General features: G+C 55.8%; 2 protein-coding genes across 9 annotated transcripts in view; one reads left to right on the top strand and one right to left on the bottom strand.

Moving 5' to 3' along the window:
- Positions 1 to 13,062, top strand: part of Relt (RELT tumor necrosis factor receptor) — a 30,486-nt gene extending 17,424 nt beyond the window's left edge. For 2 of the 4 annotated variants that reach the window (XM_005379952.2, XM_005379954.2), the window contains exons 2-11: positions 5,975 to 6,045; positions 7,478 to 7,552; positions 7,684 to 7,850; positions 8,064 to 8,143; positions 8,752 to 9,015; positions 10,312 to 10,392; positions 10,688 to 10,769; positions 10,925 to 11,182; positions 11,572 to 11,770; positions 11,910 to 13,062. In XM_005379952.2, the coding sequence (XP_005380009.1) occupies positions 5,998 to 6,045; positions 7,478 to 7,552; positions 7,684 to 7,850; positions 8,064 to 8,143; positions 8,752 to 9,015; positions 10,312 to 10,392; positions 10,688 to 10,769; positions 10,925 to 11,182; positions 11,572 to 11,770; positions 11,910 to 11,957 (1,302 nt within the window). In that variant the 5' untranslated portion in view covers positions 5,975 to 5,997 and the 3' untranslated portion in view covers positions 11,958 to 13,062. Of the gene's footprint in view, positions 1 to 2,658; positions 2,718 to 2,783; positions 2,807 to 5,974; positions 6,046 to 7,477; positions 7,553 to 7,683; positions 7,851 to 8,063; positions 8,144 to 8,751; positions 9,016 to 10,311; positions 10,393 to 10,687; positions 10,770 to 10,924; positions 11,183 to 11,571; positions 11,771 to 11,909 lie in introns of those variants that run through there. The other 2 variants (XM_005379953.1, XM_013511811.1) reach the window with 2 other exon arrangements.
- A 2,509-nt stretch (positions 13,063 to 15,571) lies between these two features.
- The window catches only part of Fam168a (family with sequence similarity 168, member A), a 194,799-nt gene continuing 186,198 nt past the window's right edge, over positions 15,572 to 24,172 (bottom strand). For all 5 annotated transcript variants that reach the window (XM_005379948.2, XM_005379950.2, XM_005379949.2 and 2 more), the window contains 3 exons: positions 22,911 to 23,085; positions 21,850 to 21,980; positions 15,572 to 21,377 (listed from right to left, as the gene is read on the bottom strand). In XM_005379948.2, the coding sequence (XP_005380005.1) occupies positions 21,868 to 21,980; positions 22,911 to 23,085 (288 nt within the window). In that variant the 3' untranslated portion in view covers positions 15,572 to 21,377; positions 21,850 to 21,867. The remainder of the gene's footprint in view (positions 21,378 to 21,849; positions 21,981 to 22,910; positions 23,086 to 24,172) is intronic.

Raw genomic sequence — 24,172 nt, 5'->3', positions numbered from 1 at the left:
ACATTAGTGGTACGGTGCCAGGGCCAGAAGCCAGGGTAGCTTCTCGGAGAGGTAGCGGCAGCGGTAGCGTGAGTGGGGCTGTAGGAGCATATTCCCCAGCCCACTCTGGGCCCTTGCTGTGCTGTCCAGGGGCAAGGACGGACAGCCCATGGCTGGCTCATGGTGCTGAGAGGTTGTGGGTGGACTAGAGGTAGACCTCGTGGGAGCAGCAGGGATGCCAGGCCTGGGGGGCGGTACAGGAGCTGCCTGCTGCCTGCGCCTCTCCAGGGTGGCAAAGCCTTGCTCCTTTGTGATCAGATTGTTACAGGTTACTGCTTAGGCACTGTGAGCCTCAGTTTCCTTGCATATGGAACATAGAGCCCTGTGTTTGAGGTTTCAGTGGCACCCTGGCTGGAGGGGGTGATTAGGGATTCCCAGCTGTGCCCCAAGATCACTCTGGTCTCACACACCCTGTCCCCTAGCCCCAGACTTGGCCCGGGTGGAGGGAGGAGAGCGCATCCATACCCTACCCAGACTGGGAGGAGCTGGATGGGCCAGGTCTGGCCGCCTCAGCCCTTTTCTTAGCCTCAAGGAGCCAATTAGCCCCCTCAGCCTCTCCTGCGCACCTCACCTACCTGCGCTACTGAAGCACAGGAGGTCTGAGGGGCAGAACCCAAACCAGCTGCTGGCGGGGTGGCAGCTGCTGCCTAGCCGGGTAGTGGTATAGTTTAGGGGTCCAGCATTGGGGAGGTACTCACTTGAGGGTGTCGACCTGGGAAATCATGGTCCCCCAGGCTGGGGAGGGCTGGGAACGGGGGTACCCTTCTCACCAAATAGCCCTGAGTCAGCCTCTGCACCTCTGTGGGTCCCTAGTCCTGGCAGCAGCCCTAGGAAGCTGGGGCTTTGCCCTGGGACCGCTTCCTCCTCCTGGGAATTCCCAGACTTTCCCAGTCTTTCTGCCTCTGATAGTTCCCAGTATCCTTTCTTGCCAGAGCTGGCACAGATAGGAACAGTATACAAATGAGCATAGGTACCAAAAAAAAAAAAAAAGCATAGGTCCAGGCAAATTCCAGAGGCCCTGAAACTGCATGTGGGGACAGAACTCACTCTGGCCTTTGTAGTAGGCCTCCAGCTGAACCATTGACTGTGCTCTACAATTTCCCTAGGCTCTGCCCTCAGGTGGGCAGACACTCTGAGAACATCTACCTGTCAGGCCCAGGGCAGGTGTTGGGATGGGGGAGGCAGAAATGAGACCATCTGGCTCCATCCCTGCCTCAGCACTTACTGCCTGTGCGACCCCTACGAGAGGCCTCCCCCAACCCAGCTTCACCCAGTATGAGACAAGGATTCAGCTCTCTAGGAGGATGGTCACGCCTGGGCAGGGGTCCTTCTCTTGTTAGGGGAGGAGGGGAAGCAGGCAGCACCTAGCTACCCTCGCTGCCACCTAGTGTGGGTACTGCCCTACTTCAGCCCCAGTTGCCAGGGAACCACTGGGTCCCTTGCTAACCTGGATTTCTCTATTGATGGGCAGCCTTTGTCTTCCTGCCTGGTGCGGCCACTGCTGAGGGAGGCCGGTGTCCAGCTGTGTTTCCAGGCAACTCTCCCTCTGGAGGTTGGAGGGAGATCCGCAGGGCCTTAGAGCTGGGGTTGGGCAGTAGTACCTGCCTTGGTGCTCACGCTGCTCCCACCCCTGTTCCCCTTACTTGGCAGGCAGCCCTGTGTACCTGCTGAGCTGCAAATCCTTCTTGCCTCTCCCCAGCCTGCTTAACCCTTCAAGCTCTTGTGGCTCCTGGAGAAAACACAAGCTTTGCAGCTTGCAGCTGAGGTTTGGCATGACCTGGGCACTACCTACCTATCTCCCCAAACTTCTCTCTTCTCCTGCTCCTCCCCCACCCTCACCCCCTGAGGCTCAGCATGGTTGATCTGACACCTCCTATGTACCTGCCTCTGTACCAAACACTATACAAAAGTACAAAAGAGAGCGGGCTGTGGTGGTGCACCCCTGTAATTCCAGAACTCTGGGAGGCTGAGGCAGGAGGATCACAAGTTTGAGCTCAGCCTGGGCAACTTAGCAAGACCTTGTTTGAGAAAGGTTTTTAAAAGTTTTTTTAAAGGTCTGTAGCTCAGTGCAGAGGCTCTGGATTCAATCCCAGTTATGACCAGAGAGAGAGACAGACAGAGAAACAGAATATTTGAATGAATCTCACTTGAAGAATAGGGAACATTTACTGAGGGCTTACTGTGTCAGTCCTCTTTGGGAAATTAATGTGGATCCTCTCATTTCACCCTCACCACAGCAGCCGCTCCACAGCCACAGTGCGCGAAGAGCAGAGCCGGGAGGCTTGTGTTCCTTGGTGTGTCCCCAGGTTAAGCTAAAGCCTCAGACCCAGATTCAAACCCAGCCCTTCCTAAGCCCGGCCCTGGGCTCCTTCACCAGCAGCCTGCTCTCAGGCCCTCCCTCCCCTGGCACAGCCACCCGTCTCTTGGGGACACTTTTTCGGCTTCCTGTCCTAAGGCAGTTCATACTCGCCTGGCTTGCCACCGGCACCACTCAGGCGGGGAGGGGGCTGGGTAAACAGGGTGTTGAATGCTGGTGGGAGGCTTCCTGGAGGAAGTGACTTGAGCTGAGAGCTCGAAAGGAAGAGTAGGTGGTGGCCAAGTGATGGGCGGGGTTTCCGAGCAGAGGAAGCTGCAGGTAGCATGCTCAGAGGAAGCTGAGGTGGCTGGTGCGAGCTTGTGTATGTGCAGAGGCCTGCAGGGCGCATCCTGAGGGTGGTGGGAGCGGGCGCAGGGCCCAGTCTGGGTGCCGGAACTCTTAGGCTGCAAGGTGGGGAGCTGTGGAAGCCAGGGAGTGGGTAGGCAGGGGCCCCGGCAGACCCTGGAGTGTCCTGGAGGGGTGGGGGCGTGGCAGGGCCCTGGGTCACCCCAGGGGCTTCAGCTCTGGGAAAGGGGAAGCTGCCTGAGGCCTGGGCAGTGGTACAGTCTCCTCTCCAGGGAAGCCTCGGGTTGCCCTAGGTGCTCCCCTCTTGGCCACAGCTTGGGGGCCTGGTCATGGCTTCACGAGTTGGCTTTTACCCAGGGAATTTCTGGTTCTAATTGTTTGGGAGCTTTTTCAGAGGGCATAGTCTGAGGAAGCCCTCCCTGACCTTTTGGTCTGGTCAAGCCTGTTTGGTGGAGGTGCTCAAGGCCCAGGCTGGGGTGCTGGGCTTTGTGGTGAATAAAGCAGACATCCCTGCCCTTCCTGCTGTCTGGTGGGGGAGCAACAATAAACAAGAAGCAGACAAATACTTAATTACAAACCTGCAGCTCAGGAGAAAGGGCTGCTGGGGAGGAAATCCCGTGACCTACTTTGGGCCATTACCTCACTTAAGCCTCAGATAAACACCCCCATCTTGCAGATGAGGAAACTGAGCCCCAGGGAGTGAGGTGCTCAGAGCCCAGGGAGTTGGTGGCAGGGTATGGTGGCGCTCAGAGACTTGAGGGAAGAGTGGCCTCTGAGCTGACTTCCTTCTTGGCTAGGACCTCTGGGGCCCACTTCTCCCTCCGGTGTGGCTGGGGAGGAGAGCTTCCTTCCCCTCCTCCTGTCAGCCCCACAGTCCCACCAGGTGCATGGCAGCAGGAGGGAGGCTCCGATCCACTGTCCATCCTCTGAGTCTGTCTCCTCGTCACTGACAGCTGTCCTTCAGAAAGCCCTCCAGAGGTGCTGGGCTTTGTCACTGACTGCCCGGCCCTGGGGACCAGGCACAGTGGGGATGGGACCCCTGGTCCCTGGGCGTCTCCCTGAACTTGCTTTGCATCCCCTTCAGGGCCGTGGCTTAGACACCGGAGGCTGGGGGAGGGCAGAGGTCCGAGCGTGGGTGTGCGCACTTGTGCAGTGGGCTCTTTTGCCTGACTGTGCAGGTCCACTGAGGGCTCAGTCTGGGTGAGTGTGGGGCAGACTGGAGTAAGTGCCAGTTTGGGGTAATTAGAAGGCACATAATTAGAAGGCGCGAGGGCGCTGGGCGGTAAATGTCTGTGAATGCGCCCAAGTGGACCTCTCTGGCTCTGAGTCTGGGCCTCTGGAACCTTGCTTTCCTCTTGGAGGTCTCCAGATCGCACCGCTCCATGCCTGTCTACAGACGAGCAGCTGCGCAGCTCGTGCGTTTGGGCTCAGGTCACCCAGCAGGTGCCACTGGGGTCAGGGGTGTTTCTGGGACTCTGGTTTTGCTTCTTACTTTTCACCCACTGCGCAAGGGCTGGCGGCAAGCTATGGGGAGAGCGTGAGGGTTGGGGCTGTGGTCAGGTCTGTGGCTCAGAGCCCTTGAAGGACCGGGACCGAGTCACGGGGAGATGGGCTGGGGTGGGGGTGCTGAGCAGTGGAACGACATTGTGGGCAGGGCGTGGAAGGAAGACCTGTGACTGAATCTGAGGAGGAACAGTTTAGGGATAAGTCAGTACCAACTGTTGAGTGTGGACTGCCAGATGTGGCCTTCACTTAGCTCTCCTGGCCTCCCCTGTCCCTGGTTTTCCCCTTGGCCAGCCTGGGACAGAGAGTGGCGGGCTGCCAGTGACCTGGAGAGTCCCGAGGATGATGTGACTGCTGCCCCTCCTCCTCCCCTGGGTGTAACTCAAGCCTGGGCCAGGCCCAGGTCAGGTGGGCAGATCGGTTTCTCCGCTCCTTTTCCAGAGGAGAAGTCCCGGCTGCCCACAGGGAGAGGGGCGCTCATGTGACCTGGAACCTGCTGTAGGCTGCCTGTCTCCCACTGGGCTTAGTGTCAGACAGGCCAGAGGCCTGGGTTAGTGTCTGGATTTTCTGAGGCCCATGGGCCACCCTTGAGCTTCAGAGGTGGCCTGTGCTGAGAGGCCTGCTGTTCATGAGCTCTGCTTCCCTGACGGCCCTGAAACCCCAGCTTCTGGCGGATACACTGGGGACTTCCTTGCTCTTCCTCAGTCTGTTGTCCCAGTGTTGGCCATTGGCTAGACTTACCTGGAAGCAGCCAAAGTCAGGGTCAGGATCTATAACTGATGTTTCGGCATGCATCATACCCTCACCCTGCTTTACTTTATTTCTCAGCGCTTCCCCGCTACTGGCAGGGGCACCTCTTTCTCTCTCTCCCTCTCTCTGTCATTCTGCCACTTGTGCCTCCTAGGATGGGGTTCCCTGAGGACAGGGCCCTTGTCTGTCCTATTTGTGCCTCATCCTTAAGAGTCGAGGGCTGTAGGTGCATAGGAGGTGCTGGAGAGCTGAGGGGAGGCTGGCTGCTGGCTGCTGTGACCACCCCACCCCTGCAGGTCTGCCGTGGCACCAGGCAGGCAGGGATGCGAGCAGACATGCCCCCCCACCCCAGGGACCAGGACATGGAAGGACCAGGCCTGTGTGGAGTATGGGGGAGGGACCAGGGAGGATAGGAAGCTCTGGAAATCAGATTTAGCTTTGGGGAAAGCTAGAGAAGCTTCCAGAAAGAGGCTTGTGTTGAGCTTTGGTGGTGGTGGTGGTGGAGGGTGCGCACGGTTCTTCCTTGCGCAGAACGAGCACGAGTGAAGGCAGAGGAGCAGGAGAGGCACAAGCTTGCAGACCTGTGAGAGACCTGGCTGGCGGGAGCCTGAGAGCTGCAAAGGGAGCAGAGAGGCCAGGGCTGGGGTGCCGCAGCCCTCTCAGCCTGGCCCCAGACCTCCCCACGCTTCCTTCCTCCCTCCCTCCGAGCTCCCTTGCTGATGCTGCAGGGCACCTGGCTGTTTATGGGAGGGGAAGGAAGTCCTTCCTCCTCAGGGAAGCCTCCCCATCCTGCAGAGCCCTCCGCCTGCCCTGCCATCCCGGTCTGGCCTGTGAGCTGGCCCTAGACTGCAGCCCCTGGCTCGCATCTGAGCGGGGGAGGGCGAGCCACCTCATGCTCTGTCTGCCCAGTAGCACCTTGCAAACTCCTTGTCAAGTCCTGTCACGTGGAAGGTGGCCTGGGGGCACAGTAGCTGCCTACCTGTCCCCACTGCCCCCTCTACTCCCCATCTTCTGCCCTAGGCCGGTGACCACTGTGGGGCCTGATGATGAAGCTGAGCCCACTATGCTGCCCTCTGTCCTGCCTCTGTGCGGTAAGTTTGGGATGGCCTGGGAGAAGCCAGAAGAACCCTGAGCCCCATGTCCAGCCCTCCAGGGATTCTGCTCCCGAACTGAACTGTGTGGGGTGAGGCGTGGCTTCTCTTCTTGGGAAGAATTTGAGACTGCCAGACCCTAAGAAGCACCTCCATGCCCCCCGCCCACATGAGATGTTAAGCAGGTGGGAAGGCCGTGGCATCCAAGAGGGGGGAACCAAATTTCCCAACTCATCCCCACCCAGCCAGGTGGAGGGGAGAAGGCAGGGCTTGCTGATGTTGTGCTAGTCAAGGAGGCATGGCTGACAGCAACGTTCCTGTCAGCAGGCAGGTCTGGGGATCAAGACCAGCCGAGGTGGCCCAGGGCATGGAGGAATTTGGGCCAAAGAGGCCTAGGACTTGGAGCATTTTAGATTGCTGGAGTTACGATCAGTATTGGTCTAGGGACCCTAGCCTGCAGCCGGTATTAGGGATCAGGCATGAGTAGAATCAGACTACTGCACCTGCAGACTTGCTGCCTCAGGCAGTGTCTTAGAGTCTGGTCTGGGATCATCTTTCTGCTGAAGTCCAGGGAGGGTGAGACTGGGCCTTGGGCAGGAGGCCTCCCAGCTTTAGCAGGTGCAGGGAGCTAGCTCTGGAGATCGCCAGAGCCTCTGTGTGAAGTTCCACCTCCAGGGCAGCTTGGTCTGTGCTGTGACTGGTGGGCCCCCAACAAACTGGGCCACCCTGGAGGAGGGGGTACCCCGCAGGAGTTCAGTTCATACACGTGGATCCAGTGGGGAGTAAAGAAGGAGCGGAGGGAGCACATCATGGAAGGGGCTGGGAGCACCCATTGAAAAGACCCTTCCTTTGCAACGTGGCCTACCCTGTTTGGGTACGGGGGTGTGAACGGGGTGACCTCGCCGCGGGCGATGGTCACAGAGGAGGATGTGGTCTCAGAGACTCAGCCCAGGACTCAGAATAGTAAGTGCCACTGTAGCCTTGGCTCCAGGGAGGATAAACAGAGGCTGGCTAATGACATACCCAGCTGTGACGAGGGTTGGGGGTGGCAGGAAGAGGGACGGAATCCGAGTGAGGAGAGGAGTTCGCAAGCATTTCCTCCTCGTCTGCTTGGTCAGCCGGAAGGGGTGTAACTCAGAGACCTAAGGGTTTGAGGTCCTGACGCCTTGTCTGGTGCTTTCTAGAAGCAGGTGTGATTCTCTCCATACGCTGGCACTGGTTATGTTCGGGACGGGGCAGGTTTTCCTTGCAATGTGAGGGATCGAAGTTACAAGAGTGTCTCTGAAGCCTGAGGGGGCGCAGGGTAGCCCTGTGAGGTCAGTGATTTCCCACACTCAGGACCTCAGGAAGTAGGCAGCGGACAGATGACCCCGAAGGGCCCACAACCCATGCTTTCTGCCCCTCAGCATGCTCCTGCCTCCTGTTCTTTCAGCTGCTGTCCGGAGCTCTGACCATTCCAACATCAACAACCCCTGGGCAGTGCCCACCTGGGGAGGAGCCTGACCCGGTGAGCACTTGCTGCCCGTCTGCGCTGTCCTGGGAAGACTCCTGGGGGCCAGCGGTGGAGTCCCAGGCCTGGCTTCCCCGGGGACCTCTGCTCTGGCTCCTGGCCTTGTTCTCATCCTTTCTGTCCCACAGGAGCCGGGCCAGGGCGCACCATGCAGGTCCTGCCCTCCGGGCACCTTCTCAGCCTCCTGGGGCTCCAGCCCATGCCAGCCCCATAACCGCTGCAGCCTTCAAAGGAGGCTGGAGGCCCAGGCCGGCACCTCGACTCAGGATGCGCTGTGTGGAGGCTGCCAGCCAGGGTGAGCACAGGGGCCGGAGGTGGGAGGCTCAGGCCTGGGAGGCCAGGACCCTGGATGCTGGGGTTCCACCCTCATTCCTGAGCAGGCTTCAGTCTCCCCATCCATGAAATGGTGGGGCGGGACTGCCGAGGGTACAAAAAGGGAGCCAGACTCTCTGGAGGATAGTTGTTTGGAGAAACTTCGGGACTTCAGTGACATCTTCCCTCTCTGCAGGTGGTTTGAGCCTGGGGGCGACGCCCCTCTCCCATGTCAGCCATGCTCCTGGGCACCTCTGAGTACTCACGGCTGCGAGGGTGAGTGGCAGACTGGGCGTGTGCGGGAAGGGTCCAGTGAGCCGAGCGCGGGAGGGCCAGGGTGGTGGGATCCTCTGGGGGAGCGCAGGCGGCCAAGGGGTGTCCTGAAGCTATGGTCGCTCAGACACCCTGTTTCTGAGTGGCAGAGACTGTCCAGCAGGTGGCAGCCACAGTTAGGGGATTGGGGTTCACATCCTGACCAGTCCTCTGTCCCGTCCTCCCCACGGACCTCTGCAGCAATGCACCCTCACACATCCAAGCAAGTTCACGCAGCTCCTCTCCCACGGAGCCCCGCGCCTCAGAAGCAGCCGGTTCACAGACCAGGCCACAGGGCTGCAGGATGTCCCTGGGCCCAGGGAGGGGCACATGTTACTGTGGGCACGTTCCTCTCACGCAAGCCTGAGGGTCTCATGATAACTGATGCACTGGCCAGAAGAGGAGGAAAGGAAGGGTCCTGAGCTGGCCTTGGCCTCCTGAGGTGGTCGGTGGGGGCTGCCGGGCACATCCGCTCCTTCTCCCCCTCCATGCGTGGGGCGCAGGGCCTCTGCTCCTCCGTAAGTGTCCGTTTTGTCTGCCCCGGTCTTGCCTCTGTCCGTCGTGGTGCTCAGAGTCGGGGCGGCGGGCCCGGCGTGGTGTGGAGGTGGCAGCAGGAGCTGGCAGTGGCAGTGGCAGTGAGAAGAGGCAGCCTGGAAACGGCACACGCGCAGGTGGCCCCGAAGAGACGGCTACCCAGTACGCGGTGATCGCCATCGTGCCCATCTTCTGCCTCATGGGGCTGCTGGGCATCCTGGTGTGCAACCTGCTCAAGCGGAAGGGCTACCACTGCACAGCCCGCAAGGAGGGCGGGCCCGCGCCCGGCAGTGGAAGCAGCGGTGAGGCCCGCCCTGCGGTCCACGTGGGAGGCTGGGGAGCGCGGACTGGCTGGGCCCCACGCCGGCATGGGGCTGCCAGAGGGAAACTCCTGGCTGGGACCTGAAGGGAGAGGCCTGTAGGTGCTGTTGCTGCATGGGAGCCTTAGAGGAGACGGTCACAGACTGACAGGGGGAAGGTGAGGGACTGAGGTGTGGGGTCAGGGGCAGAGCAGGGGCAGGACAGTTGCTCACATGGCAGTAGTGGAACTTCCATCCTGGATAAGGCCCTCCCTCCCTAGCTGTGGCTTCTGGACTCCCTGGGGGCTACAGTCGTACGCGTGATTCAAAGGCTGGATGACCTTTCAAGTACTGAAGGGACCTCCGACCTCTGGCCTGGCACTGGAGGAATGCCCTGCAGCCGGAGGGCTGGCAGGGCAGCTGCCCTGGGCGGGCACCACGAGGGGCTCAGGTTGCAGCTCCAGGCTAGGCTTTGAGTTACAAGTCCTGGAACCAGAGGAGAGGAATGTTCTTCCGCCCCCACGCTGGGCCTCAGGCCCCTTTTTCCTCCCCACCAGACCAGTGCCCCAGAAGGGCTGGGGACCCCACATACATATACACTGCCCTGGGCCCATAGGATCCTTCTGGCTAAGTCCAGGGTGAAGTGGCACCTCCAGTGCCAGTCTCCGAGGCTGCCTGGGACTGGCAGGGCCCCTTCCAACTCCTAACGCTAAAGTCTGGAGGGGGGGGCAGGCAGGTGATGACTCAGGGCTGTTTTGCCTGGGACAGTACTTGTCTTCCTAGCCTAGTGACTTTCTTTTAACTGCTGGCTGCTTCCCAGGCGCGAGTTCTGACACCCTGGGCTGGGCTCAGGGTGGGATCACAGTGGCCCCCTCCCACGCCCTTGAGGTTTGGGCCCAGAGCTGACCAGTGGCCTTCGGTTAAACAGTTCCATGGACAGGGTGGTGTGCGGGAGGAAATGGGCCTGAAATAGTAGTTTATTGTAGATGTTGGATGTGCTCCCTAAGGCCGGGGCAGGGCAGGGCTATCCCAGAAGAGGCTGACAGAGTCTCTGCCCTCCACGGTTTGCAGGGACTGTGGAGTTCAGGTGGCCCTGAAACCACTGAACATTTGGAGCTGTTGCGTACAGGAGTAATGTGGATAGTAAAGGTGACAATGGGCTTCCCTGAGTGGCAGCCATTGCCTGAACACACAGGTGGCTCGTACAGCTGAGGACGGCCTGGGGCGCCCTCTGCCGGCAGATCGCAGAGTCCTCCCACCCCTCCCCTAGGATCATGGTCCTTCTCTGCTCTTCCCTAGGGATCAACCCTGCCTACCGGACAGATGACACCAACGAGGACACTATTGGCATCCTGGTGCGCCTGATCACAGAGAAGAAGGGTGAGAGGAGGGTCTAACCCATCCCCGTGCCCAAGAGCAGAGGGCCTCCTCTGAGGGCCAGCGAGCAGGCAGGTCATCCTCCTACCCTGGCCTCCCCACCCTGGGGCCGCAGGCTGGCTTGGTGCTCTGATCTGGGTGCGACCCGTGGGGGTCTGGGCTTGCCGGATACGGGGCAGAGGAAAAGGCTCACAGCCCAGACTGGGGACGGGGGTTGGGTAGGTGAGGGGTTCTCTGCTGGGGCAGGATGAGGGCTCCCATCATGTCAGAGCAGGGTTCTGACCACAGCTGCCCACAGAGAATGCGGCAGCCCTGGAGGAGCTGCTGAAGGAGTACCACAGCAAACAGCTGGTGCAGACGAGCCACAGGCCTGTGCCCAGGTGAGAGGGGCAAGGCCTCGGCCCATCTGCTTCCCTCCTGGGGCTCCCCTCTTGGGTCTCTTCAGTCTCGAGACACCCTCCGCCCCTCTGTCTGTGGCTCTCCTGGCCCTGGGCCTGGCCTGCCCTAGCGACTGCACCCCTGTGCCTCCCTGTAGGCTGCCGCCGGCCTCCCCCAGCGTGCCGCACATCTGCCCTCATCGCCACCACCTCCACACCGTGCAGGGCCTGGCCTCACTCTCTGGCCCCTGTTGCTCCCGATGTAGCCAGAAGAAGTGGCCTGAGGTGCTGCTGTCCCCTGAGGCTGCGGCTGCCTCCACTCCAGCTCCCAGCCTCCTGCCCAACCTGGCCAGGGCTCCCAAGGCCGGGGCCAAGGCAGGACGCCAGGGCGAGATCACCATCTTGTCTGTGGGCAGGTGAGGTGACAGGTGACAGGCACAGCAGTGTCATGAGAAACATGATGGCTTGTGTCCAGCCCCGAGCCCCTTGTTCCATTGGAGCTGCGTCCTTCATGGGCCTCTGGGCAGAGTCGGGGGCCAGAGGAAAATCAGGACTCCCCAGCTGTGCTCTTCCACGGAGCTCCTGGGTCCCAGGGTCCAGTCTTGGCCCTCACCACACCTGGGGCCTCGCAGACCAAGGCCTGTGCATGTGTAACCTAGAGTTGGGGTGCTGGGGGCTGGGCAAGGACAGCAGTGAAGCACTTGTCTGTGGAGGGCTGAGGCTTCACCCCTGAATTGACTGTGTGACCCTGGCAGATGCTGGGGTTCCCCTCTCAGCGGGGATGATTGCGCCGCCTCTCCTCTAGGTTCCGTGTGGCTCGAATTCCTGAGCAGAGGACGAGTTTAGTAGCATCAGAAGTGAAGACCATCACAGAGGCTGGGCCTTCCGTGGGTGATCTCCCTGACTCCCCGCAACCGGGACTCCTGCCCGAGCAGCGGGCCCTACTGGGAAGTGGTGAAAACCATACTAAGTGGCCAAAGCCCCCAGCAGAGAACAAGGTTGAGGTGAGGCATGGGGAAGTTTCCTGTTACACCCGACTGAAGAAACAACAGGTGGAGCGCAGGGGACCCTGGGCAGGGGCTACTTTCCTGGAGCCCAGAAACCCTTTTGATTTCATACTGGTCCCTCACCCTTGTCTCCCAGGAGAGCCGCTACGTGGTCCGGCTCAGTGAGAGCAACCTGGTCATCTGAGGGGCTGTCTAATCTGAGGAGGACACTCAGCCTTGCCTGGGAAGGTCCCCAAGACTTCCTGGAGGAGGCAGAGCTGCAGCTGGGACTGTGAGGACCAAGAAGCAATGACCCAGCGGACACAACAGCAAAGGTCGCAGCCTGGAGGTGGGACCGTCCGGCCCAGTGAGGAGGCAGTCAGCGGGCACCGTGTGCAGCAGATCGAGAGCCTTGCCCCGTCCCTGTTGCCCCAATCACTCGCCTGCAGGCTGCCCTAACCCTGTGCCTGCCCTGGCCACATCCTAGGAGCCCACTGGCTTCTCTGTACCCAGGGGTCTAGGCTGGGTGGAGGGGTGGCGCCTGTACTGGTGCCCGAGCCCCACCCCTGGGTGACTGCCCTAGAGCAGATGTGCCTCCCCTCCTCTTCCGGCAGGTCCTGTGAAGGGAAGGGACAACGACAAACCCTGGGCTAGGAGGCCGAGTTCCCAGGTTCTGATCCTGGGCCCGTCCCTGGCCACCACTGGGCCCAGTTTTCCTGACTGTGAAGTGGGGAGAGAATGTCTCAGGACCCAGGGCCTCTCCAGCTCCTTGCAGGTTCTGGGTGGGGTCCTGCTGGGGGAGAGCTTGACTCTGCCACCCCTCCCATTAGTAGCTTTATCTGGCCCATTCTTGCTGCTTTCTGCCTTCAAGGCCCCCAGGGGGCTGTCCAACCATAGCTCCACCTACGGACGGGGCGGAATGCATGTGCCTGCCTTCCACCTGCTGTTTCTAACGAAACTGGAAAACTGACTTGACTTGGGCAGGGCCGTGGCACAGACTTGCCTGCCCTGCTCCCCTCGGTCTCTGAAGCTTCCTGGAGAGGAGCGCTGGCAGGGCCGGCGAGCGCCGCCAGCTTCAGTGGTGTCCATCTCCCTGTGGTGCGGTGTCTGCCCTGGGGCCCTGGGCAGCGCAGGGGACGGCAGCCCACCCCACATCTCCACTCTGCCTCAGCTACCTGGTTATTTATGTGGGACCGTGCAGGCGCGGATCCACTCCCCGCCCCATTTCTCTTATTTATTAAAACTTACTATTGTCCTGCCCTTGCATCGGTGTCCCCTCCACTTGAATAATAAAAGACAGGAAAATGGTGTCCTGCAGAGCTTCTTTTTCCTGTGCCTCTTCCCAAGTCCCCTGGGCCCTGCTCTGTGCCCGGCTGCGTGCCACACAGCCTGCTCCTCCCTTCCCAGCATGTGCTGCTCAGCAGTGGGGGACACAGGTCAGGGGAGACCCCTCTTCCCACCCGCTTCCTGCTGAGGCCGAGAGAGGCAAGCCTGGCCAAGAAAATGACGTGGAACCTCACAGGTGACTTAGTTTTCTAGTAACCATATTCTAAGAGTAAAAAACATGTAGACTTAATTTTAGTATATTTTAACTCAGTATATCTAAAATAGTCTCATTGCACTATAAAACCATAAAATTACAAATAAGTTTTTTTGGGGAGGCTTTAGAATCTGGTGTGTATTTCACACTTTTTTTTGGGAGACAGGGCCTCAGTATGTAGTTCAGGCTGGCCTTGAACTCAGTGATCCTGCCTGAGCCTCCTGAATGCTGGGATTACAGGCTGCGACCCTTGGCTGTTTTACACATTTTGAAATGATCTAACATACATCAAGGGCTTACAAGTTGCAAGTGGCTGTGGTAATGGACCCTGCAGCTCTGGTTAGGGGAAGCAGCATGGTGCTGAGCCTGGGAGAGGAGGTGAGGGAGACACGGGGCTGCAGAGTGTGGGAAGGGGAGCCATGTTCCACGGAGAGGGAACAGCGTATACATAGGCCACATCAAGGGTGGTGACGTGCGCTTTGTGCCAAGGAACCTCCGAAGTGGTTAGGAAGAGCGTGACCCATCATCTCCCTTCTGGCCACTGTGCAGGGCAGGCGCTGTGGAGCTCGGCACCCTGAGGCAGCTGGTGGTGTGAAAGAGATCCAAGAGACTCCTTGGGCAGACCTGCTGGAGAAGTCCAGGGCTCGGGCTCCTTTACAGGAGGTGAGCCAAGGGATTCGGGCCAGCTGGGTGGGGCAAGAGGAGGAGCAGTCCTGGGGCACCTGATAGCCCTGGTGGATGTCCTGCGGCATCTGGCTTAAGCTCTCCGCAGACGTAAGTAGGTGATGAGAGTACCGGCCAGCACTAAGGTGGTTATTTATGCCAGGACTGGGCAGAGGGAACACAACTGGGGGAAAGGCTTATGGCAGATCCCACTTTGAGAAAGCAATGACAGGGAGGACTGAAGAAAAACAGGAGAGCCAGAGATTTAGCTCAGTGGTACTATGCCTGCCTGGCAAGCATGAGGTCCTGAGTTTGATTCTCGGTACCCTCCCCCCACAAAAAAAGCAGGAAAGGGCAGGGTCCTGGCAGCCAGGCAAGACACCGCCGCAAGATTGGGTGCTGTTGTGAGGCCAGGATTTCTGCACGCTATGGGAGACATGGACTTGGGGTCATCTCCCAGAGTGGCGAGAGCAGGGCCAGGTCTAAGTGGCTAGAGGAAGACAGCCCTGTGCACAGCCCTGGCTGTTCTAGGCCGTGGCTGATGGAGCCTTAGGTTCTGCGAGAGGTGGTTTTAGTTAAGTTGCAGCTGCTTTGGTGTTTGGTATGATGGAAGAGCGTGACACCTGTGAACACTGCTGGCCCTTCCATGAGAAGCTGAGGAGCCACTAAGAAAGTGATTCGAGGGAACCATGGGGGGCTCTGGAGCCAGGCCCACCTGCAGGGCGGACCGGCTGCACAGGCTGAACTCCACAGAGGCGTGGTGTGGGCCTGTGGAACACGACATGGGGCCAGGCCCTGGGTAGGAAAGCTAGCCTGCCCCAGAGAGGGAAGCCCATACAGGGACGCCACTGGGGGGACACAACAGATTCCGACGTTTAGGGGGTAAAATTGTCAGCACAAGTGACTGTTTGTGTAAGCCCCGTGGTTTCTCTCTACTCTTCTCTTGTACTACAAACCACCAAGTCCCATGGCCGAAGGGACAGGCCGTCACTAGGCCAGAGGAGGATGTAACAGCACTTGCTTCCTGTGGCTTCATCGCCACTAGGTACCTTGCTGTGGAGTGAGCTTCTACCCGTTCCAGCCCTGGTGAAGGCCTTGAAAAACCCATGCTTTAAGAAAGCCCCTCCTGGGTTTTGGGGCCAGACCCAGTGTGAGTTCCAGGCCTGCCCCTACCAGCTTTGTTCCCTGCCTTTAGATGGGGCTAATGATAGGGCTTACCTCACAGGGAGTTACCAGAATTACACGGGTTAGTACGAACAGATGGCTTTCAATAGACAGCAAGGTCTTTTGGGGGGGTTGTTTTGAACCCAGGGCCTCATGCTAAGCACATGCTAAGCACGCTGCCACTGAGCTCTACACCCCAGCCCCACAGGTGTCAGCCTTTAAAGGCCTCCTGTCACACAACTCAGGCCAGCTGCTGAAACTGCTGCTTGACAGTCCCCTATCAGCTATGAGGCGGCAGCCTGCACTGGGCCTACTAGGAGATGCAGCACAGGTATTTCTTACCAGTTCAAAACACTGAGAATCAACCAGGCGAGACCCCCAGGAACCCCTGGCCCAAGAGGCACCTTCTGTGCCTTCTCCCCCAAGAACCACTCAGTCTGCTCACCTAGGACTTTTTTTTTTTGGAAACTTTTTTAATAGTTATTGAATGTTCTACAGCTTACAGTAAATATCATAGTTACAAACTCTTGGCTTCAGTCTTTCATAGTGATCACTATCTGATCTTCAAAACAAAACAAAACAAAACCCAAAAGAATCCAAAACAACAAAACAAAACCAGATTTACACTTCATACACACAAGCGAGGCCATGGGGCTTTCCAATCTTTACACTCCAGGTTGTGTTTTGAAAACACCTTAAATTCTTTGATCAAACTACTTGGAAGACACCAGTCAAAGGTTTATTATTATTATTATTATTATTTTAAATGTTTTTATTTCCTTTTAAAATGTGAGTTCCAATAAATTTAAAAATTAGATTCCAACCTGTAGATTAAAATGAATTAAAAAATACAAAATCATATACAACGCTCTCTTCACAGGGATGTTACATGCCATGAGAACAGGCTTCTCTGTCATGTGATATGAAAGAGGGATGCAGAAGTCAGGAAGGGGACAGGTCCTGGGCCTGCAAAGGTCATCACAGACAACTCCAAGATCCTGGAGGCCCGACCTTACCTCCCCCTGGCTAAAGAGGAATTTGAGTTACAACACAGACCTAGACAATTTGACCGACCTGTCCAACTCTTTTGCTAACTTTTAAGCATCAGGAGGAAGATTGGCGTCTGGAGGATGCTGGTCCTGCAGGGGTCAGGCCCAAGGCTCATTTCACCCATTTGACTCCCGTGGGCTGGTACTTATCTATTCTCTTTGGGAAGGAAACTCCTCCTTCTACCAGGACTGGAATGGGTAGAACTCACTCCACTGCAAGGGTGTCTAGTGGCGATGCAGCCACAGGTGCCGTTGTGTTTCTCTGGCTTAGTGATAGTCAGTCCCAACTCCTATGGTCTTAAGCTGGCCTCTGGGCTGGACTCAAGAGCACACAGAAAATAGCAGGACAGAAAATACTGGAGAAGCTCAGGGAGTGAGACCTAGCCGAGCTCAGGCAAGGTTGAACATGGAATGTTGAAGCTAGCCTGCCAGGACTTTTGAAGGCTGGGTCTTGGAACAACATAATGCTGAATTTCAAAAGAGCTTTCTAGGAGAGGGAGACTTGGATGGGTAAAGGACAAACCCTACAGCCAATCTGGCACACACGCCCGAGTGCTTCAAGGTTCAGGTGCGCGATCTGCTGCTCAGCCTAGCTGGGGATCTTCCAGTGATCTGCCTTTCAGAGGTGGGTAGGGCCTGGACACCAGCCAGGTGCCCTCTTTCCCCCTTGCACACTCTACACCCAGCTGCCTCTATCTGGATTCCCATTTGCCAAGCGAGGGGCCACACACCCAGTATGAAGTGGAAACGCAGAGCTTCCGCACACTTGTACTCTACTGCATCCGAAGAGTCCTGCCATGGTGGTGAATGATTCAGCCAGAATGCTGTGGCGAAGACTCCAGGGCCAGAGTGGGCGGCGCCTCTCTGCTCCCTCCACAAAGCAGACCCAGGGAATTCGATATGCAAGGCCCCAGACCTGGTTCAGCTAGTGCCTCACTGGTTGTCTTGTTGACACAATGAGGATGTCAGAACTTGGTGACCAAGGGCCTTGTCCTACTTTTATGCTCCATATGATTCATTTCTGAAGGCTCATTTCATTTCATTCATTCAGAACAAAGCAAACCCTTCAGGGAAGGGCCTTCAGATACCTGGGAATATACTTCCAATTTGGGTGGCCAGAAGAAAGGATGGGGAGGTATGGAGCCTACTTATTTACTGTCTCATGAAAAAGCAAACTGAGGGACTCCATGATGTCAGGTTCCTCTAAAATGCTAACTTGCTGGATCTAGACAACAGCCGGGCCATTGCATTACAAAGCCAGAGGCATTCCCAAGATGCCTGGGTCTTTCAAGGGAAAGGTACCTGGTGCTGCCCTTGAACATTGGGCACTGAGATCTCAAGGTGTTGTGTTCAAGTTAGGCCTTTGTTGCAAATTCTCATGCTTTCTGTGTTAACAGCTGGATATGCCTCTGGGTCCCCAGAGCACATCATAGGTCCCAAAGCAAAGTAGTTCTTAAAAATCTGCTCAGCTAAGAGTACTGAGCTTCCCAGGTACGCATAAAGTCTCCCTCTGTGTGGGGCAGACAAACAGCCCTTCCCTTCTTCAAGCCCCTCAGAGACTTATGTGACAACAGGAAGAGCAGAGCATGACTCTTTCACTTATAAACTGTATTCTTTGTCAAGTCTCTTAACCTGAGCGTTAGTTTTTTCATCTATAAATTTTGGCAATCAATGTCCAAGTACTTTGCATACCAAAAAAGCTCTGGACAGTTGCACACGGCCCTGCTGCATATTTGGGGAAGGAGAGATGCACATCAGAGCGGTTGCGAGGAGGATGAGAAGGAATAGCAACTGCCTACCCCATGGGAATCTGTTTTTTTTCAAAGTGTGGCAAAGGTTACGCTTCAGGCTATCACTACTCGGAGGCAATCCAGCTTCCAAGCTTCTGGGCCGTAGGCTGGTGAAGACAGTCAGGCAGTAGAGGGAGCATGGAGGTGAATGGAACCACTTTTATCCCAAGCCCGGACACCAAGGTGTTGACCTGGGGACAGGCAGTGGCATGGGAAGGAGAGGGATGCGTACACAGTTGCCAGTGCTGCAGCGAGGTCACGTGGGCATGTCCTCTGTCCTCTCTGATTTGCCTATCTTCCTAAAATGACATGGTCTTTCCAGCTCTGACCTTCTGTCCAGCTTGATCACCGGACCATCCAGAATCTCTGGATGGAACCAACAGAACCTTTTTCCTGTGACCTGCTGGGCACACACTGCCCTGCTCTCCTGGGCTCAGTCCGTTTGCAGTGACTCCCCAAGCTTGGCTGGGCTTGTGGGTCTCCACCAGAACAAGAGGTTGAGGCAGGCTGAACTGGGCCTCCAGTGCTCACTGAAAAAGTGGTCCTACACTAGGCTGCTGCAGACCACAGCCTCTCAATGCCTTACCTTCACCCGGGGCCTCTCTTTGATCTTGAAGGACATGGCGTGGGGCACAGATGCTTAAGTACATGGGCCTGCGTGAGGGTGAGGCTGGAAGGGAAAGAGACAGCAGACAGCCTGGGACTCAGGTGGCTGCGGTGCTTACTTAGCAAGTCTCTTCACTTTTCTGAGCCTTGGTTTCCTCATGGACCAAATGGTAGGCAGAGTCTCCACTTCTCAGGGTTAAGCTACATGATGTATTTAAACTTCTCTGTGAACTGTGAGATACAGATTTTTTATTTTTATTAGTTTTTACTTACTGGTGTAGAAAGAACAGCAGTTACAAGGTCATTCCTAGGTCCTTTTCTTTCTTTTCTCCTTTCTGTTCCACCCAGCCTACCTGGAGGCAGCAGCCTCCAGCTCACTTTGGGTCCCTTCCCTTTCCTTCTAGAGCCTGTTTTCTTATTTGTCAAATGAGTGGATTAACTGACCCTGTTTCTCTCCTCCCAGGCCCAGTAAGTTACAGGTTCTGAAGTGCTTTGAAGTCTATGAAGCACCTGTACAAATGTAAAGGTTTCCTATTATTATTATCACTGTTATTATTTTGGCATCTTCAAACACATATGATATAACCTAGAACAGCCTTCACCCACCTTTACAAGATCAAAGAGAGTGGGAAGAGGTATTTGCAAATAAATGGATTAACACTGGCAAACATTGTTATTTTAAAATGAAATCTCACCAGCACCCCAAAAAAGACCACTCAGAACAGCTGGGTTTTCTCTTACTGGTTCTAAAGTTCTCTAGAAGGTGGGCTCCCCAACTCCCAACTCTGGGCCAAGGATGTTGATGGGCTCTGACCTCCTGGGTACAGCCAGACAGCTTCCAAGTCCTTCTAGCCCAAAGGTTTCTGATGTCTTTCTTCAATTAGGAGGAGACGGGGAAGGCATGTCCAAGTTTACATGAATTTAAAATGAAGATCATTATTTGAAAGTCCCAAATGTTGTCAGTGATCCCATTTTGTACAGTAAAATGTTCCTGCCCCACCCCTGAGGGGCTGCTGGCCCAGCTAAATGCTGGGTACAGAGGGGTAGTACTGGGTAATCCTGGCTCCTGGCTGAGCCTGGCAAGGGCCTTCTTGTCCAGGGGTCCCTCTTCTCCAAGATGAGCCCGTGTCTGCTGGGCCTCACCCGTGTGCTCCTCTCCTGATGCTTCCCACTCTCCTCTTCTCAGAACGAGGGCTACTGTCCTAAAAGCACAGCCTCTCCTTTTCAGCCAGCCCACCTGCTCCTTTTCCTAGGGATGGAGCCAGGTGAAAGATGAAGTTCCAGATGTCTTCACAGAATTTCCAAATGCTATTTCTTCATTTGCAATTTCTGTTCCTGCCACCTGCCCCCATATGGCCTCTGCCCCATCTTCAACCCCCACCGCCTCTGCAGTCCATGGGGGGAGAAAGCACAAACAAGAGCCCAGATATCATTCAGAGCTCAGCAGGTATGGGCGCTGATGACTTAATTTTTATAAAACCAAGCCAATCCATCCCTAGGTACATTTTTGTAGGCGACATGCCACTAGGTAGGAAGGCTGCATTTAATGCTAATTTACTGTGAGATGTAGGGAAGTCTTTTCCTCTTCTCTCAGCCTCAGTTTCCTCATGTGTCAAATAGGGAAATGGATGAGATGATTGCTAAGGTCCCTTCAGTACCATGAGTCTATGAAATGTTTATTGCTATTGCTTTTCCTTCACTATCCTGACCTTCAGAGCTGCCAGCACCCACCTGGAATGTGGTTCCTTCACTTTGGCCATGAATGGCACAAGGTAACCAAGAGCTTGGCCTGCCTGTCAGCCCCACAGACGGACACAGACGGGTGACCCCTGGCACTAGCAGAAGGGCAGAAGGGAATGGGAAAGAAATGTCATAGGTCCCCACTCTAATCAGGAGGAATCTCCTCATCAGAGTGGGTCCATGAGGGCTCAGAGGCCGAGGTCTGAATTATACAGGGCACCTGGCCTTCAAAGGCCTCGGGACACTGGGATCCCGCTACCCTGCAGCTGCTTGGCAGGTCTGAGGTCAAAATCACCTTTTGAGGAAGTGCCAGGTCAGTTAACATCATTGTGCAAATCAGAAGGTCCAGGCCCAAACATTATGACCAGACCTTTCAAACCAAAGCCATCAGGGCAAGGACCTCTTTTCCCTTCTTCACTCTCCTTCCCCAGTGCCCCAGTTCTCCCAAAGACTGGTTTCCCAGGTTCTCAGCCTGGGGTATGAAGCTGCTAATACAGCCCTACATAATCAGATGGTTTTATTCTCGGTCTGTTGCGATGGTTCTCAGAAGACATTTCATCATTTCTTTTGTGTCAGGACATGATAATGTCCTGAACTATCTTGCTTAAGAAAAACCAGAAAAGGAACAACTGCCCAGAGATGTGGCCTGTTCAACAGCTCTGAGTTCCTACCTCAGACCTGAGGGCCACATCTGTTTATGGTTTTCCAGCGAAGCCTGGCCTTCAGTTGAACCACTGCAACAAACCCACTCTCTGCTTGCCACGAGACTGGGATCCTGAAGACAGGACACTTGAGGAAGAAAAGAAGTGCAGAGGGGGTGTGGCCTGGTCAGGTAGGAGGAGCGGGTGGAGCTGGAAGGGAAGCAGCTAAGAGGGCACAATGGGGGAGAGGCAGGAGATTAGAAAAAGCAGCTTTTACAAAAACCAAAAATAAAAACCAAAACCATTAAAGATGCATAAAGTGACCCTTGCACTTCCATTCTCTCTTCTTGCAAATAGAGGTGGTGCTGCTAGGAAGCTGCTCCAGCACCGGTGTAAGACTTGAGTAGTTGCATACAATGTGTGACTCCAGATCTGGAGAGAAAGGGGAACCATTAGTGACAGTGATATCACATAGGCCACTTTGAGAAGCCTCCGGACCTCATTCCCGCAACTCTGGAGCCCTAAGTAGGGCTGTGTGCCCTCCTAGTGAAGATGTCTGCTCCCTACTTGTAGAACGTGTATTCTAGTGCCAAGACCCTGGAGGAGGCCAGGGGAGATACTGCCGTAGAAAAGAATTTAGTAACACCCTCAGCCTCATGCAGTTCCTGCATGTGTCAGGATATGCTGAGTGATATTACAGTGTCTCTACAAGCTAGTCACAGCCTTCTGGTCATGGGGATGACTGCACTTCTCGCTAGGAGTCCATTCATCCCAAGACCTTACAGCAGGGAAGCAACTGGTAACTCTGCCCCTATGGCACCTATGCTCCAGATTCAAGTCAGGGGCTCTGAGCTGCTCCCTGTGTGTTTCCCCCTCCCATCTTTCCCACCTTAGCCCCACTCACTTGGATGGGCTGTAGGCTTTACCAGTGCGGGGGCACGTAGCTGTACGCAGGGGTTCCTTGGGCCCTGTATGTTGGCATGGAGACGGGGTGTGCCCCAATCGCGGTGTGCTGGGGTGTAGTCAGCAGGGTACCTGAGTAGGCCGAGGAAAGGAAACCTGATGAGGATGCACCAGTGCAGGAACGAAGAGAACGGTCTTTTGCATGGTTGCTCCCCCCTGCCTGATGAATCACTCTCCCTTCCCTACCTCGCCAGCCTTCACCCCCTTAGGAGGAACTTTTCAGACACTGGAGGACAGAATCAAACACTATCTTTTCAAAGTCCCCTTTTCTTTGTGTGCTTCACTTATTGCGCACACACAAAGCAGTAACTGCTGCCGTCTGTGGTTCTATCTCCCATGTAACAATGTCCTCCTTCAGGGCAGGATTTTGGTCTGATTTCTGACGTAAGCCATTAATAGAGAAAGGGTGGCAAAGGGCCCTGAGCCTTTCACCTCTTATAATTTATCATGGGACAGGCCCTTTGCTGCTGTCTGCTAAATAATACTGCTCCTGCACCTTTTTTCCTGGGTCCCTCATGGCCACTAGAGTCCTCATGTCATCACCTCGCGCTCAAACTGCCCTGGCAGCCTCCTCACTGCCTCCTTGCTTCCAGCCTTTGCTCTTCTGACCCTGGCACTGGCCTGCAGCCAAAGAGAATGTGGAACACGATCCTTCCCTTCTGTGCGAAGCCCTCTGCAGGCGTCCCGGACTCACTGCCTTCTCCTTGCCCACTGCACAGCTGCCTTCCCACTCCCATCCTGTAAGCACCAGGCCATCTCCATTCTGTGAATGTACCATGCTCTCCATGCTCGCAGTCTTTCTGCCTGCTCTGTCCTTCCTCTTTCACGTCTCTGCTTAGCCTCTGTTCACCCTTTAAAGCCTTGTTCAGGGTGAAACTGTCCTCATCCCTGTGACAGTTTTACAGGGTCGTTCCTCTGGGTCCCCAGCACAGGATCTCTCATGCCACGCTACCGTCAGAGTCCCTGGAGAGGGATGGGTGCTGAGGCAGAGGCTGCCCTCACCTGCTGACATCGCCATGGTGGTGCCCGCGACCATGCCCATGGCCACACCGTTGGTCCTAGGGGCAGCAACAGGAGCCGGATAGATGGCAGAGGGAATGCTGTTGGGCTGGACGACCGTGGTGTGGTGGATGACATGGGGCTGAGCAGCATACACCGGCTGTGTGTAGTAGGCTCCCTAGAGGAAAGAGGCTGAGGTCACAGGGGCTCTTGGAGAGGTGGCAGGGGTAGGGGTGGGGGTCTCTGTTTTTCCCAGGCCCTAAGGAATGGAGTGAGAGAACCCCTGGTTCAGGGCACAAGTCTAGGTCCCAGCTGCAGTTCTGCTTTGTGTTTTTCTGTGACTGGTCCGTTCAATGTTGACTATTCCCCCATCCTGCTCTACCCCTAGAGCTGCTATGATTACCTAATGGGTTAAGAATTCTACTGCTTTAACTCTGGTGTTAGCGTTTTAGTGTTTATGTTTTATGGTAATGTTCTCTTATAGCTGTCTAAAATGTAAAGGCAGCGAGTACAGTCAATCAGTCTCTGAGCACAAGAATGAGGCTGGGGAACCCCAGAGTACATATGCTGAAAGGTCATCAGTGTATTGTTACACTGCTACCAGTACCGGCAATTTGCAAACCGGAAAACACCGGTGGATAGCACTTCCCAAGATGTCTCTTACTACTACTATTTCTCCTTAGGCCACAGGTAGGGATGGAGAAAATGGCCTGCCCAGCTCACCAGGCTGTTTCCTGCAATCACAGCCCATTGGGCTGCTGACCCCTGGGAAGAGTACATAGATGCCTCCAAGATGATGTTAATCCAGAAATTCTCAGTCTTCCCACTGAACAGTAAGAGTCGCACTGTAACCCCTGAAAATACTACCCAAACCAGCTTACCACAAATCAGAAAAATTGATCTCAAGTCTGTTTTCCTTTGTTTTTTAGACTACAAAAATAGTCTTGCCACTTACACCTCATGGAGAACTGCCACGCCAGGACAGTGTGTTACTCCAGCTGAGGGAGTCCAGACCGGTGCACAAAGGTGCAGAGAGAATAACTTGCCTAAAGTCACACAAGGTGCCAGTAGCAGAGCCCAGGCACTGCTCGCCTCTCTACCTGACTTAAGTTTACCAAGAAAGGGTAGAGTGGGAGTGGAGCGAGAAGACCAAGATACTGTATATAATTGTCTCATCCTGACTCATCCAAGGGCTCACTGTGTGACCTTGGACAAGCCGTTCCCCTCTGGGTCTCTGCTTCTTGTTTGTTTAAAGGAGTTGAGGT

This window comes from Chinchilla lanigera, unplaced genomic scaffold (assembly GCF_000276665.1).
Source record: "Chinchilla lanigera isolate Chin_1 unplaced genomic scaffold, ChiLan1.0 scaffold00013, whole genome shotgun sequence".
NCBI lineage: Eukaryota > Metazoa > Chordata > Mammalia > Rodentia > Chinchillidae > Chinchilla > Chinchilla lanigera.
Note: the sequence above shows the minus strand (reverse complement) of the source record. Positions and strands in the feature narration are given on the sequence as shown.